The sequence below is a fragment of the Electrophorus electricus genome, chromosome 14 (assembly GCF_013358815.1).
Source record: "Electrophorus electricus isolate fEleEle1 chromosome 14, fEleEle1.pri, whole genome shotgun sequence".
In the NCBI taxonomy this organism is placed as follows: Eukaryota; Metazoa; Chordata; class Actinopteri; order Gymnotiformes; family Gymnotidae; genus Electrophorus; species Electrophorus electricus.
In genome coordinates this window covers 14,902,483-14,916,076 of record NC_049548.1, presented here as the reverse complement: position 1 = coordinate 14,916,076, position 13,594 = coordinate 14,902,483, and the positions used below count along the sequence as shown (strand labels likewise).

Below are 13,594 nucleotides of genomic sequence, written 5' to 3'. Positions count from 1 at the left end.
TGATGGACTTTTTTCTTTCATGGGTGGATCACAAGTCTCCATAATTAGGGCAATGACGATGTTAAGATGCAGTTACACTCCATATATTCCATATTTGGTTCACCAGCCATTTTATAACAGTGTCACTTGTGTCTGGTATTCACAGCATGTTTCCTTCCGAAAGTGTGTTTGTGCCTGCATTTATTTGTGATTGTAGTTATTGTACTATGCTTTTTATTGCTTTGGGCATTTGTATAGTATTTGTATGTATACAATAATACAATAATAATAATAATAATAATAATAGTATTGCTTTCTGCTCAAATAGGGCAGAGTGGAATGCATATCTTTGGACAGTGATCGAAAAATTTCTCTGGGGACCACTACCTGTCACATCAGTAAACCCATCTTCAAGGAGAATGATGTGGTGGGTCAAAAGAACTTCTGCATCATCCCATTAACATTCTCAACAGTTATATAGCTAGTAGTATACTAGGGAAATATATTATGTTGATTATTATAGGTATAGTCAGGATTAGTTTAAGAAGTGGTTAGGATAGCGATAAATTAAATATACATTCATAATTAGTGTCTGCAGGATCACTAGAATTAGGAGTAGGTGGAGGTGGGGTAATTGAAAAATATTTATTACATTAGCAAAGAATAATTTTTAAAATATTTTTAAGTATATGGTGACCTTTGTCAAGTTGTCAAGCAAGTGATCAGAAGTAGAAATATTAAATATTTCTGTTAATTTGTGCTGTATTTAGACTGGATTGTTCTGTTAAAATCACCATTTGTACTTTTTTTTGGGAAGTTTTTGAGAAGTTACATTTTATTACCTGTGATATCCCCAGCCCCTCCAATCAACATCCAAATCATACCAAACATTATGTTTGTTTACTTCACTTATCGTATTAAAACAGTGTCCTTCATTTATGGTATGTTTGTATATGGTGACCTGAATAAAGATGAGAAGTTGCTGTTTTCAACACACACAGGTCATGTAACACAGCAACAGCTGAGAACAACTTTTCATAATAAAAGTCCAGATGTAATGTTCAGAACAGGCTAAATGGCTACATGGCCATTGACCTGATATCTATCGTATGCTTTTTTCCAGTGGTCTTTATGGCCACTAGGGCGGTTTTATGCATTGCATTAGTTTTATTGAATCAGCGAAGTCAAAGTGTATAATGCCTAGAACTGATTCAACTGGCCCAAGCACTCACGTGCAGATCCAAAGAAGAATGGCTCTTGATTTATCTTAATGCTCTCAAATTTGAATTTGTATGTTTTGCCACTCATCAGTACAGGATGTAAGAATTACAAGCAAGAAGGACAAGAAGACAAGCTTCTGTTTATGGTTGCTTGGAAGTTGTGGTGTTTTGAATGCCGATCTCATCTTGTCTTTGGACATCACGTATGGCACCTTTGTCTATCTGGCATTGTGATTGTGATTGTGACTGGTGATTGTGAGCAGGGTAGGTGCAGTGTGTCAGTTTTACTACAGGGAATTGATCACTGTTGTTTCAGGCTACATGACTCCCATTGCAAGCTGCCTAAGAGAACTTGAGTTGCATTGATATTGCAGTTGGCTATTGCAGTAGTAACACAGATCAGAAGTTAATTCACAATTAATCAGATTAATTAAATTAGGAGACATGCCTTTGCAGCTGTTTGATATTGTTCAAGTGTCCACGTGGTGTAGATGAAGAAACCTCCCTTTGAGGTATACCCTTAGTTGAAGGGAAAACCAGAGAGAGAAGTTTTGTTGGTCAAGAGTATTTAAATACCTAGGTGCTGTGTAATATATAACACACCTATTGTACTTTTTGATGGGAGCTTGCTTTGTGCTTTTCTGGTGGTGCTGCTGTTTGCTGGTCTGCATGGTATTGTGGTTCCTAAATCCCTCTGTTTGTTGGTATTGTAGTTGTAAATCCAATGAGAAATAAAGATAAATCCAATGAGAAATAAAGATGCAGAGAAGAGAATAGCTGGTGCCATTCTTTATTGCAGGTTAAGGATAGCACGCAGGTTAAAGATTTACACAAAGCCAGTCCACTTTCTATGCAGTTTTCAGAGGGATGAGGTAATTGCCCCTCCTTTTTTAACATTTCAATCTTTAAAGTTACCAGTGTTATATCCAAGATATTCATTATTCAGTCATTATGTAAATTGTAATTTGACACAATTATATTTCCCTTTTTAAAAAGGATCTCATTTGCCATCCCCTAAACTGATAGCTTGAGAAATAAAACAGAACAAATGGTTCTTTAAACCAGAACAGACATAGAACAAGACTGTTTTGGTTAGTTTTGGAGATTGGTTTGGAGTGACATCACAGGTTATGAAATACTAGTTATTGGTTAATTTCTCAAAAATGGTACAAGCATAAACCTGCCACAATATAGCACAAATTAACAGAAATGTTTGTATTCTACTTCTGATCCTACATGGGGTGCTTGCTTCACAGTGGTGATATGATATCAGTTTCCTGATATCTATGTTCGGCCAGAGAAGGATGAGTCCTAGTTCCTCTCAAGGTTTCTTCCTCATGCTCTAAGGAGTTTTTCCTTGCCACTGTTACCCTCAGATTGGTCACTGGGGGCTTAGACTCAGACATTTGTAAAGCTGCTTTGTGACAACTACTGTTGTAAAAAGTGCTATATAAATAAATTTGACTTTGACTTATTCCAGGTCATGTTTGACATCACATATAGCATAAACAAAAACAGTAATTTTGACAGGATGGTGACATTTACTGCAACAGCTGACAGGTATGTGATGATATACTATTTACTGGAACATTTCACGTTACATGATTTCTTTATCTGCAGGTTTAGTTTTTAACTTTCATATTTTGTTGAAGAATGTTTTCAGCAGATCACGACACCATGTACTTATGGTTGTGTCAGTCCAGTACTTATATTGTCTTTGCCATTATTAATGCCCTGTTAGAATGAAAACTCATAGTTGAAGAAAAGCCATACACAGAAGATGAAAATGACTCACATAACCGAATATAATCTGTGGCATTTTTGCAAGTTTTTATCTTGCTCTTTTATCTTGCTTTTTGGCTTCAAAAGACATCATTGATATAATGTTGGCCTATCACACTCAGGACATTTACATTTAGAGTAAGAATGGAACTCATCACAACCAATTGTTTCTGCATATATTTTAAAAAGAGTGATATCTATATTGTGTACTTTACCCAAATATCCTAAACCTTACAGTGCCAATGAAAAGCACTCAGATAACAGCCAACTCTCCAAAAACAGAACCATTAGTGTCAAATATGCCATCTATGTTGCATTGATAAGGTAGGTTCTCTCTTATTCTTAAAAAATAAATAAATATATATATATATATATATATATATATATATATATATATATATATATATATATATATATATATATATATATATATATATATAAGTTTTGCTTTCTAATAATTTATCCATTGCCAGTTCCCAATATTACCATGGCATCAATGATGAGGAGGGGTAAAACGTTGTCCTTATTTCCTGTAATGCTGATAAAAACCGCCATGTTATCTTTAAACCTACTAACACTGTCACACAATGTTTTGATCTGGGGCACACTAATACCTGAACAGCTTTTAAGCCTCCATTCAAAGTTTAGTAACATATTACTGATTTTATGTCAAGGCATGAAAATTCCACCATACATATTAACATCGATACCAGAAATAACTTCGTTTATGAACCAGTCGAACAAATATTCAAGGTAAGAAAAATGCATTTAACATAAATGGAATGACAGTTCATTTTTCCTGCAGCAGATAATTGGTTAAAATTTTCTCGCTCTCTCTCTTGCCTGCTCTCTCTTTCTCTGTGACAGATGGAGAATGACCTAAGAGACTTGAACCTCACTTTTTTAATCAGAGTGCCCATAAAACTAGGAGATAAATACATCTGGAGCAATAAGAACTTGCAGGTATAGTATTTGTATAAACAAAGAGCTGCAATAAAGGTGACCCAATAAGTGTGACCCAATGAGTGTTGACACAAGCTTTATCTAATATCTACTGAGCTGACATAGGGTACGTTTTAGTTCACTACATTTTATTAGGTGTTTATTAGGTATTTTATTTATGAATGATGCCACAGGTACTGTTTCATTTCTCAAAAATGGTACAAGCACAAATGATTTTAAAAGCAGAAAGCAGACTATTTAGTAACTATCCAACTATGTTTAGGAGCAGAGTTCAATTTTTCTACCTATTGTCTTGCCATATATGTAACTATATTGACTTGTATGGTGATGACATTATAGAATATGGGAGCCTCAGAGTACTATTCATAATGAAAACTGCAATAGTAATTATTTTCTGTATACTTTGAAAACAATATTTTTGAGGAACAAAATGAAACATCTGTTACAATTGCAATAGTCCCATCATGTGATAGGAAAATATATATAATGTCCCATTTAGCACACAATTGCCTTCAAGAATGTTGACAGAGTAAATGAACCAGTGGACTGGGAAATACAGACGTCACAACTGTATGCTAAAATGAACCAGATGCAGAGAGAAGTTCTGTAAGGATAGGAATGGCAAGGCTGCTCTATATTCACAGTTCTACATAATCTTTTATTTCATTAAAATAGTAAAAATATAATGATAGAATTTTAGCACCTCATGTTTTTGCCATGTGAAAATGAATAATTCTCAACTGAAATGTGCTCTTTCTATTGACAATCCGTCTTTTTACAAAATTTCCATCTGACTTAATAACTTAAATAAGCCGATCCAAACATGTTAACAAACACAGTTAAACTACTTATATTCTCTGAAGATTCTTACTTTGCCTACAATGTGATTTTACCAGGACTGACCCTCTTTTTTTCTCATCAGTTGTTTTCTCAGCTAAAATGCATTGTCCAGTCCCAAACTATATGGCCTAGACCTTTTGAACCTTCCCAGACTTCTGAACTCATTAGCATAAAATTACTGCCTTAATCTTTGGCTTCTGCTGCATTTTACTAGCCTTCTGCCATTACTTTCTGGTATGATGGACTTTTTGCTAATTTGCATAGAACAAAATTTTAAACACATACCACATTGCTGTTCCAATTGAGTCAAAGTTCTGTGTTACAAGATCATAGATAGAGCAGGTGAGTCAAGATGGTCTTGTTCTTAGTTAGCAAAATACAGTTTATAGACATATCATCCAGACTTGGCCTGTTACTTAAAAGCTGTCCTTCTGGCTTGTTTTCAGGCTCCAATTTGCTTTCTCAACTAGGCCTTCCATTTGACTTATACTCTTGGCATACTAATCATCTCATTACTCTCTAAAAATGTGTCCTGCCCAGTGTTGATGGGCAATAACTACACCACCTTCTGCTGTGACACAGTTAGTTGGGAGCACTTCCGACTTAATAAAATCCTGGATTCTAGACAACATCCCAAAAAAAATCAAAAGAAGGAAAGGTGTTTGAAGTGTACTTTCCTGAAATGAGTCAATTAAAAATCTCACACACTGTGTATCAGAAAAAGATAACATCACAGAACAAAATATTTTCTGAATGGACCCAATTATTATACAGAAGATTTTCACTGTCACAACACCAAAATCACAATATTTATAAATATTAACACAAAATTCATCAAGACACAAAACCTCAGCTTTGGGAATTTTTAATTGCTCTTTATTTTATAAAGATCTTTTGCCTCTGTTGAACCTTCCTAGTTCATATTTTTGCTGATGATGAGAATTTGGGTATTTCTGACCATTTGGGAATGTTAATCAATGCAAAATAATTTTTAAAGTATAACTCCATTTAGAAGATATACAATGTTTTTGTTTTTCTTAGATTGAAGGTTGTAGTATTGACAGAGATGAGCAACCAACGATCCTGGATTTTCTGGCAGTACTACGAAAGCAGCACAAGTTGGTAAGAAACTATTATGGTTTTGTTTCATCACTCAGCATTTGTCAGAAATGCTGACAGAATTCTAAAAATTATTTCTCAGTTGTCTTATTAAGGCTTTCCTAATCTAATCAAATCCCTCATACTCTTTCTTTTAGAACTGTTCTGTGGCTGTGTGCCGACTGTTTAGATGTAATGCAAATCTCATGGCAAGAGCATCAAAATTCTACAGTATCTCTGGTAACGTGAGCTCTGAGTGGATCAAACAGGTAGATTTATATCATTATATTGATACTACTACAATAATTGATACTACTACAATAATTTATAGCCTCTTTTCCAAATAGTGGGCCAAACAGTTCTGAGTACAGATAGTAGCCATTGCAATCACATTTCCACTCTGGCAGTGAGAACCCGTTAGTACCACATATACCTCCTAGCCCTGATTTCCAGCTTAATGTTGTAGAAAAAAAACAAAAACTGTAACCAGTCTTAAGAGTCCAGAATGGCATGGAATGGTCTGATATGACCATAGTAACTGTTTGGCCCTACAGTAAAAAAGAGGCTTGTTACTTAGTTTTCTGTGCATTTAATTGTTAATGTATCCCCTCTCTCTCTTAGACTAGACTTCAAGCAGCCATTTTTGAGCTGGTTAGTACAGCAACTCTGGAATATGACAAAAATAAATATGTCTTCTTTTCTTCTGATTCTGCACATACTGCACCCACTGGCAAGGTAAAGTCAGTTTATTTAGAAAAATGTATAACACCCTTTCAGGTATTACATATGCACATATCTGCATGTCTGTAATTTACCAAACATGTTAAAATGTGCTTTTCAGTCTCTTCTGTCATATTAATGTGGATTCTATATTGTTGCCTTTATATCCAGTCAGTTAATGACTTTTGTAATACTAAAACAGTATCTGTCAAAAGTTTGAAACCTTGTATTTAGTATTCTCTTATTGTCCTGCATGTAGTCACTTAACATTTAATTTTGTGGTATGTAAAAACACACAACCTTAAGTAAATGATATTTAAAATATACATTCTTTTTCTGATAATGAACGTCTTGTAAATTTCAATGGAATGGACATGCAAAGGAAAGTGAATTCATTATGCAGTCCAGGACTTACAATGTTAAAAGACAATGTTAGATGTTCTCTGACTTGCATGTTGCTTATTTGCCAGGTTGGTAATAGGTGAGAGCTATTCTAGCACTGTTGTATAAGAATCTAAAGAGTAAAAAGATTATATAAAGCTCAAAATCCTAATAGATTATTTTCTGAAGATTATTTCCAAAATTTAAAAATATAAAAATAACTTTAGAAATTGATCTTAAATATCTAAGTTATCCTCCCAGTGACCTCTCATCAGTGATGGCTTCTATTTCTTAAATATAAACCCAATTCTTTGCAATTGGTTCATGGACCACTAATTGTTGATATCTAAAAAATATATTCTGAATTTAAAAATTTCAATACGTGGATTTTTACTGCACATCTAACCCTAAACACAAATGAACACACCAGCTAATTCACCATTGATGAAAGCATCTTTAGATATGGTATGCCGGTCATCAGCTACTATTGTCTAAAATTACTAATAGCATTGCACATATACAAAACTACGTCAGACTCAGTTTATTAGAGTTCTGCTTACTATCAGGCTACACTATGCATGACATATATTAATGTTTCTTTGAGATTCTGAAGAATGTTTTGGATGTGCGTCTAGATTATAACCCTGGTGGAGGTATATGGAGGGAAAGACATCCTTAAAGAGATCATTGGAGGAGCAGTAGGAGGGCTGCTGCTTTTGGCGCTCATCACTGCCGGCCTCTACAAGGTCACTGCAGCCGTTATTATATATTGACATTTCCTGCCTTGTAGTGATAATAGTTGAAAATCTGTTGTTTTACAGTGCATTTGTGTGATGCTGTATTATGTATCTTTTGTTCTATAACTCTTAGGCTGGGTTCTTCAAAAGCCATTATAAGCAAATGTTGGATGATGCAGACCGAGGGGCCGAGGGGACCGGAGAAGAGGTGAAATAACATGGAGGAGATTCAGCCACTGCACAGTGATTATTCCAGTCTAATTTCTGTCAATCATGTTAGCAGTCTATGTTGGGAGATGTCAGTGTCAGTCCCAGTTTCCTTCTAACACTTGTGTCTGCCAGCGATGTTTCATGTGTCTCTAATGCTTCAGTTGCAAACTAGCTCAGAACAGATGGCAGTGTTAAACAGCATATGTTGTACATTATACATTTTCAGTGATGTTTCAAACTTTGAAAAAGTGTATATTTACGTTAGTACACTGTAATTAAGCAGTTTCTGGGTACAAAATCTTATACTGCACCAATAATAAATGCTGTAAGGCAAAAAATATGTCAAAATAAAAATTGTAATGATTCTGGCAAAAGCTTTTATAAATCGAATATATAACCTGGTCTCATGGGTCATATGTACGTACTGTTGGGCACACTTTGCTGCAATTTTGAGAAACAAATGTTCACTGGGGGTTCCAAAGATAAACTTGGAATTTAATCTAAAATTATGATCAGTTTGCTGTTGACATTTACTGTAGTTGACATTATGATTATTTTTTTTTTTAAAGCTATGTCATCTTGAATCTGTTAATGACTTTCAGTGATTTTTACTATAGGTTTGGAGTTTGGAGTAATTGGATGGCAAAGTCCTGTAAAATGTGTATACGGCTCTATACGGCCCGAATGCCGCAGGGCAAGGCAAGGCGCAGGATGTGCAGAATCACTCGATGGAGACAGACGTCTATTGACATATGGAAAAGACAACGGCACTCACAAATAACGTAAACGGTGAACATCAATACAAGCATGACCAGCATGAACAAAGGCAACACGAACATGATCGTTGACTGACAATAATGCACACACTAACAAGGGTTTAAATACATACAAACATGACAAGACTAAACCGATGCAGGTGTGTGCTTAACATGGGCGTGGTTATAAATGAGACACAGTTGATGAAGAACGCGCACTGCATGCAGTGGGCCATACCACATGACCAGTGGAAGGGGAGCGTTCTGATATTGTGAAGCTCTATAAAATATACAAACCAAATTGTTATCAAATCACTCCACTATATTCTTAAAGCACATGTTCTCATGTACCCATGAAATGACTTTCAAGTGTTGTTTGATTTTTGAGTAATGGGAAGGCCAAATCCTTTTAAATGTCTGTTTGCTTCCATATATGCAATTGTACTGAAGCTCTATAAAATAGACAAATCAAATTGCCATCAAATGACTCCACAACATTCTTCAAATAGACTTCATGTACTCATGTTTGGACTTTGTCATTTTACTTTAGTAATTTAGTATAATAGGATGGTGATAGAATAATAGTGACACCAGTTTACCCTAACATCCCAGTTAACCAGAACTCTTAATGCCCACAGAACCCCAGATCTACACCCTGACCTAAGATGGGAAATATTTAATAAAATGCCTGATTGTACGGATAGGTTTTCAGCCTAGGCTTAATTAATGAGTCTGAGTCTCAAACATTTACAGGAAGGTTATTCCATAGTGTGGGAGCTTTATAGGAAAATGCTCTGCACCATGCAGTAGATTTTCTTATTCTTTGTGCAAGCACAGTGTCTCCAGCTTTTGATCTAAGCTGATGTGTTGGGTCATAAAGCACTGAGACTTCACGAAGGTACTGTGGGGCAAGACCGTTTAGTGCTTTGTAGGTCATTTTGAAAGTTTTAAAAACATCCAACCCCCTGGCACCTCTATTACAACTCAGAGGAGTGCACCTGTGGCGGAATGAGCCATTGGATCCAGTGTCCTGGAGGTCAGAACCTCCAGGGCCTACTTGGTCAGTCCAGCAGAACGCAATCAGGTCAGAGTGAGCAAATCGAAGTATGCTTGGAGGCTCCGACCTCCATAGGGGTTAGGCATTATTCATATATCTGAAGGAGTGCTTTCCAGCTGGGCAAAGCACCCCAGAAACTCCCCTGGGCATCCATAGCACACTACTGGGAAATCTGGTGCTTGGATCCCCTCACTCTCTTTGCTTTCCCAATAATCCGACAAGATTCATTTGGAAAACCCCATGCCAATTTACACTCCAGGAAGTAAAATGGGCATTGACCATGCCTGTAAAGGTCAACCCTGGTCGAGTACACAAGTAGGCCACAAGGCCTAGATGTGCCAACCAGAGAAAACCAGTGAATTTTTAAAAAATAAATTTCTCAGCCAAGGAAGCTCCACACTGGGTGAACCTGCAGAGGCACATAGTTTAGGATGGGACCCAATGAGACCACCCATGCCTGGATGCCTCCAAAGTCCCTGCAGCCCAGTATGTAACACATTCAAGCCTGAGAAATCGAAAGAAGGAAAAAAAACTAAGCATTTTCAGCATCAGAACTCTCGCAATGTTTGTGGGACAAATTAAAACAACTAGGGATTACTACCAAAGTTAGAAAAATTACATAAACCTTCTATTTTAAAATATCACCTTTTTAGAGAACTAGAGAATTTTTACAGAATCTTTCTATGTCCTTACAGAGAATACACATAGTTTTCCTATACACTCATTTACAGAATATTTCTATGGAGTTGTAGAAAATGTCAAAGAAAATGGGTTAATGTTTGTAATATGATCTACTCACCCAAAGCTTCGCTTTGGATTTTTTTTAGTCTTCTAAACTGAGCAGCCGTTCTAAAATAAAACACATTCCTGCATTTTCAGTTTTCAAAGAGCTAAATTAACATGCATAGCTTTAGTTAGTGAGCAGTACTTAATTGGCTAATGTTACATTAGTTTTTATTGACTTTGTAACTGTGAGCGGTAAGAAGGCGGACGCATGTGCGGAGAAGAGCGAGATTTATTAAGGGCAAATCGAGAGTCGTAGTCAGAGTAATCCAGGGTCATAGAGCCAGTGCGAAGAGTCCGAGGATACACGATTAAACAAACACACAAGTACACGAAAGCAAACAATGAAAGCAGGCTACGACAAAGACTAGGGAAAGCTGGGGGCTAAGAAACACGAAGCCTAGGATACACTGAGTACAAGCTTACAGGTATATATAGACCGGCTTTCAAAAACATTCACTAAACGCATAAACACCAGAAAGTAAACATAAATGCACAGATTCAAAGAAACAATGAACAGCCGAGACCAAAGCCACAAGGTAGGGTTTAAATACATGAACTAACCGAGGGGCGGAGAAAACGAAACTATGGCATGGAACTAAAGTACACAAGACAGGAAAAACTCGGAACACGGAAGCTGGGAGGGACTAATCGTGACAACTTAAATAATTAAATCAGCAGTGCACTCCATGTTTTAGTTTTCTGTTGGATTGAATACTGTGGTAGTATGTATTAAGAGTAAAATTCAGTTTATATTTACTACAGAAAATTTAATTAACAAGATCCAGTCCTCATTTAGTCTGTGGATTTATACATAAATATATTATATATTAAGTCTTAAATTATTGTTTTCATGCTGCTAAATTGAGTAAAACCTTTAAATTGAGTGCATAATTGTGATACTCAAAAACTGATAATGTGATAAATATTTGAAGTTAACTATTACAGATGTGTGCTAGCTCTCATTTTCATATTCTTTGCACAAGTACCGCTTTGAAAAACTGTTAGACTTGACCATCATGTAATTATGTGCTTATAAAAACATAATCATACATATAATTATTTTTACCTTTTTAAATTGCACTTAGTAGGCTACAATGTAACCTGTCATCATAGCAAAATCATTAAATTCAGGGGCAAATTTGAGGCTAGCTAGCTAAGCCAGACAACATTAGGAAATGCCTTTACCAGCTGATATACTGTAAAATTAGAGGCATGCTAGTAAAAATGACTACCACAAACTGTGTAGCTACATATATAGCTAGCTGGTTAAATGTCTACGCTTTGCCTAAGCTCAAGCTTTCTCTTTCTCTATTGTTTCAGTGCTTCTTGTTTTCTTACAATTCCCTCCCCCCCCCACCACTCAACTCTATTTTTTCACTTCTTCTCTTCATCTTCCCTTTTGTTTCTCAGCTCCATATCATATACAGTCTACAAGCCATTAGCAGAGATAGTGTGGCTAGCATTAGTTAACACTATATGTTTGTTTTTTTTGACGCTCCCCCCCACCACAAGCGTCCCTGAAATTTTTTAAGGTGCACCTCCTGGTGGCTACTTATTGCATTTACATTTATGGAATTTAGCGGACACTTTTATCCAAAGCAACTTAGAATTATGACTGAATACAACTTGAGCAATTTAGGGTTAAGGTCCTTGCTCAGGGGCTCAACAGTGGCAGCTTGGCCATGATGGGACTTGAACTGACAACCTTCTGATTACTAGTCAGCTACCACTGCCCACAATTATTATTATTATTATTATTATTATTATTATTATTATTATTATTATTATTGTATGAGGATGAGATATTTGTGGGCAACTACAGGCAGTCCTTCAAACCCATTTTTAGTTTGACAGAATTCAATTGGATTCAGAGTTTCTGATAGGTCCCCTTCTGCAGTGTATTTTTGTAGGATTAAGTCTTCATAGACTTCAGCGTATTGTGTGTTGTAGCTGCTTGATATGGGTTATGATTTATTTCTCTGGTTCTCAGTACTTTTCCAGCATGCAGGTTTTAAATCTAGGTTCCAGTGCTTTGCTAACTGTAAATGACAGATTTAGTTTGATGTTTTCAAAGTGATGGGTACCTCTCTCAGCGAGCTTCAGAGCTCCCTTGTTTCTGCTATGCTGCATCCGTTCAAGATTGCTGTGTCTAGAAAAGGTATCTGTTGAAGACTGGATGTCACAACCCTGACTAGGGCCCGTGGCAAAAAGGCGGACTGATGAACCAGGTTGTGAGTGTATGCGGCAGTAATGTAAGGGTGGAACAGACGATCACAACTCCAAACACACAAAGGGGTGGTATAGCGAACTGTTTGTATTGTGAAATAGTGGTAGAAAAGATACACACACTGACACACCAGACTGACTTCAGGTGGGCCCACGCCGAATAATAAAGAAACAAAAAATTTACTCACCCAGGAGGCACTAAATAACCTGGTGAAAAACAAAAAGACAAACCAAAAGACACTTCCATGCCCCCCTGACTACCCACAAAACACAGACAAAACCCACAAACTGAAAAGTAATCAGCAGTCCACCCTACACCTGGTGTGATGCACACAGAACACATACAAACCATATATAAGTATATACAGAAAATCCATATACAAATATATATAGATAAGCCATATACAAATATATACAGAAATGTCATATATAAATATGTACAGAGGTTTCCAAGTGATGTTACAGGACAGGACACTCCAAAACACAGTATCAAAAGTCACTATAAATTATCATAAGGGTCAACACACAGAATAACAGAACTATCTGAACCAAAAGCCCAAAACGAAGCCAACAGCTGAGCCACATGCAACGCAAGGGTGAGCACCAAGATGCCTCCAGAACAGTGCTTTCAGGGGTCCTGATATAGCTGTCCAGAATCCCATCAGGTGTCACCACTAACTATAAGAACAATGTCATCAGTGGAACGCAGATGTCCAGCTGGACCCAGGACAGAGAAAGAGAATACGAGACGCATGCATGCAGACACTCCCCAAATCACAACAAATACAGAACGCAAGAACACTAGAGTGTAACCATGGTTACCCTTCCCATCTGCCATGG

At 36.5% G+C, this 13,594-nt stretch overlaps 1 protein-coding gene across 2 annotated transcripts in view; it reads left to right on the top strand.

The window, feature by feature from the left end:
• The window catches only part of LOC113587515 (integrin alpha-X-like), a 30,993-nt gene extending 21,877 nt beyond the window's left edge, over positions 1 to 9,116 (top strand). For both annotated transcript variants that reach the window (XM_035533325.1, XM_035533326.1), the window contains 11 exons: positions 308 to 406; positions 2,680 to 2,759; positions 3,219 to 3,305; positions 3,656 to 3,734; positions 3,849 to 3,944; positions 5,826 to 5,906; positions 6,041 to 6,151; positions 6,504 to 6,617; positions 7,619 to 7,729; positions 7,854 to 7,928; positions 8,548 to 9,116. In XM_035533325.1, coding sequence (XP_035389218.1) covers positions 308 to 406; positions 2,680 to 2,759; positions 3,219 to 3,305; positions 3,656 to 3,734; positions 3,849 to 3,944; positions 5,826 to 5,906; positions 6,041 to 6,151; positions 6,504 to 6,617; positions 7,619 to 7,729; positions 7,854 to 7,928; positions 8,548 to 8,565 — 951 coding nt within the window. In that variant the 3' untranslated portion in view covers positions 8,566 to 9,116. The remainder of the gene's footprint in view (positions 1 to 307; positions 407 to 2,679; positions 2,760 to 3,218; positions 3,306 to 3,655; positions 3,735 to 3,848; positions 3,945 to 5,825; positions 5,907 to 6,040; positions 6,152 to 6,503; positions 6,618 to 7,618; positions 7,730 to 7,853; positions 7,929 to 8,547) is intronic.
• Positions 9,117 to 13,594: the final 4,478 nt, after the last annotated feature.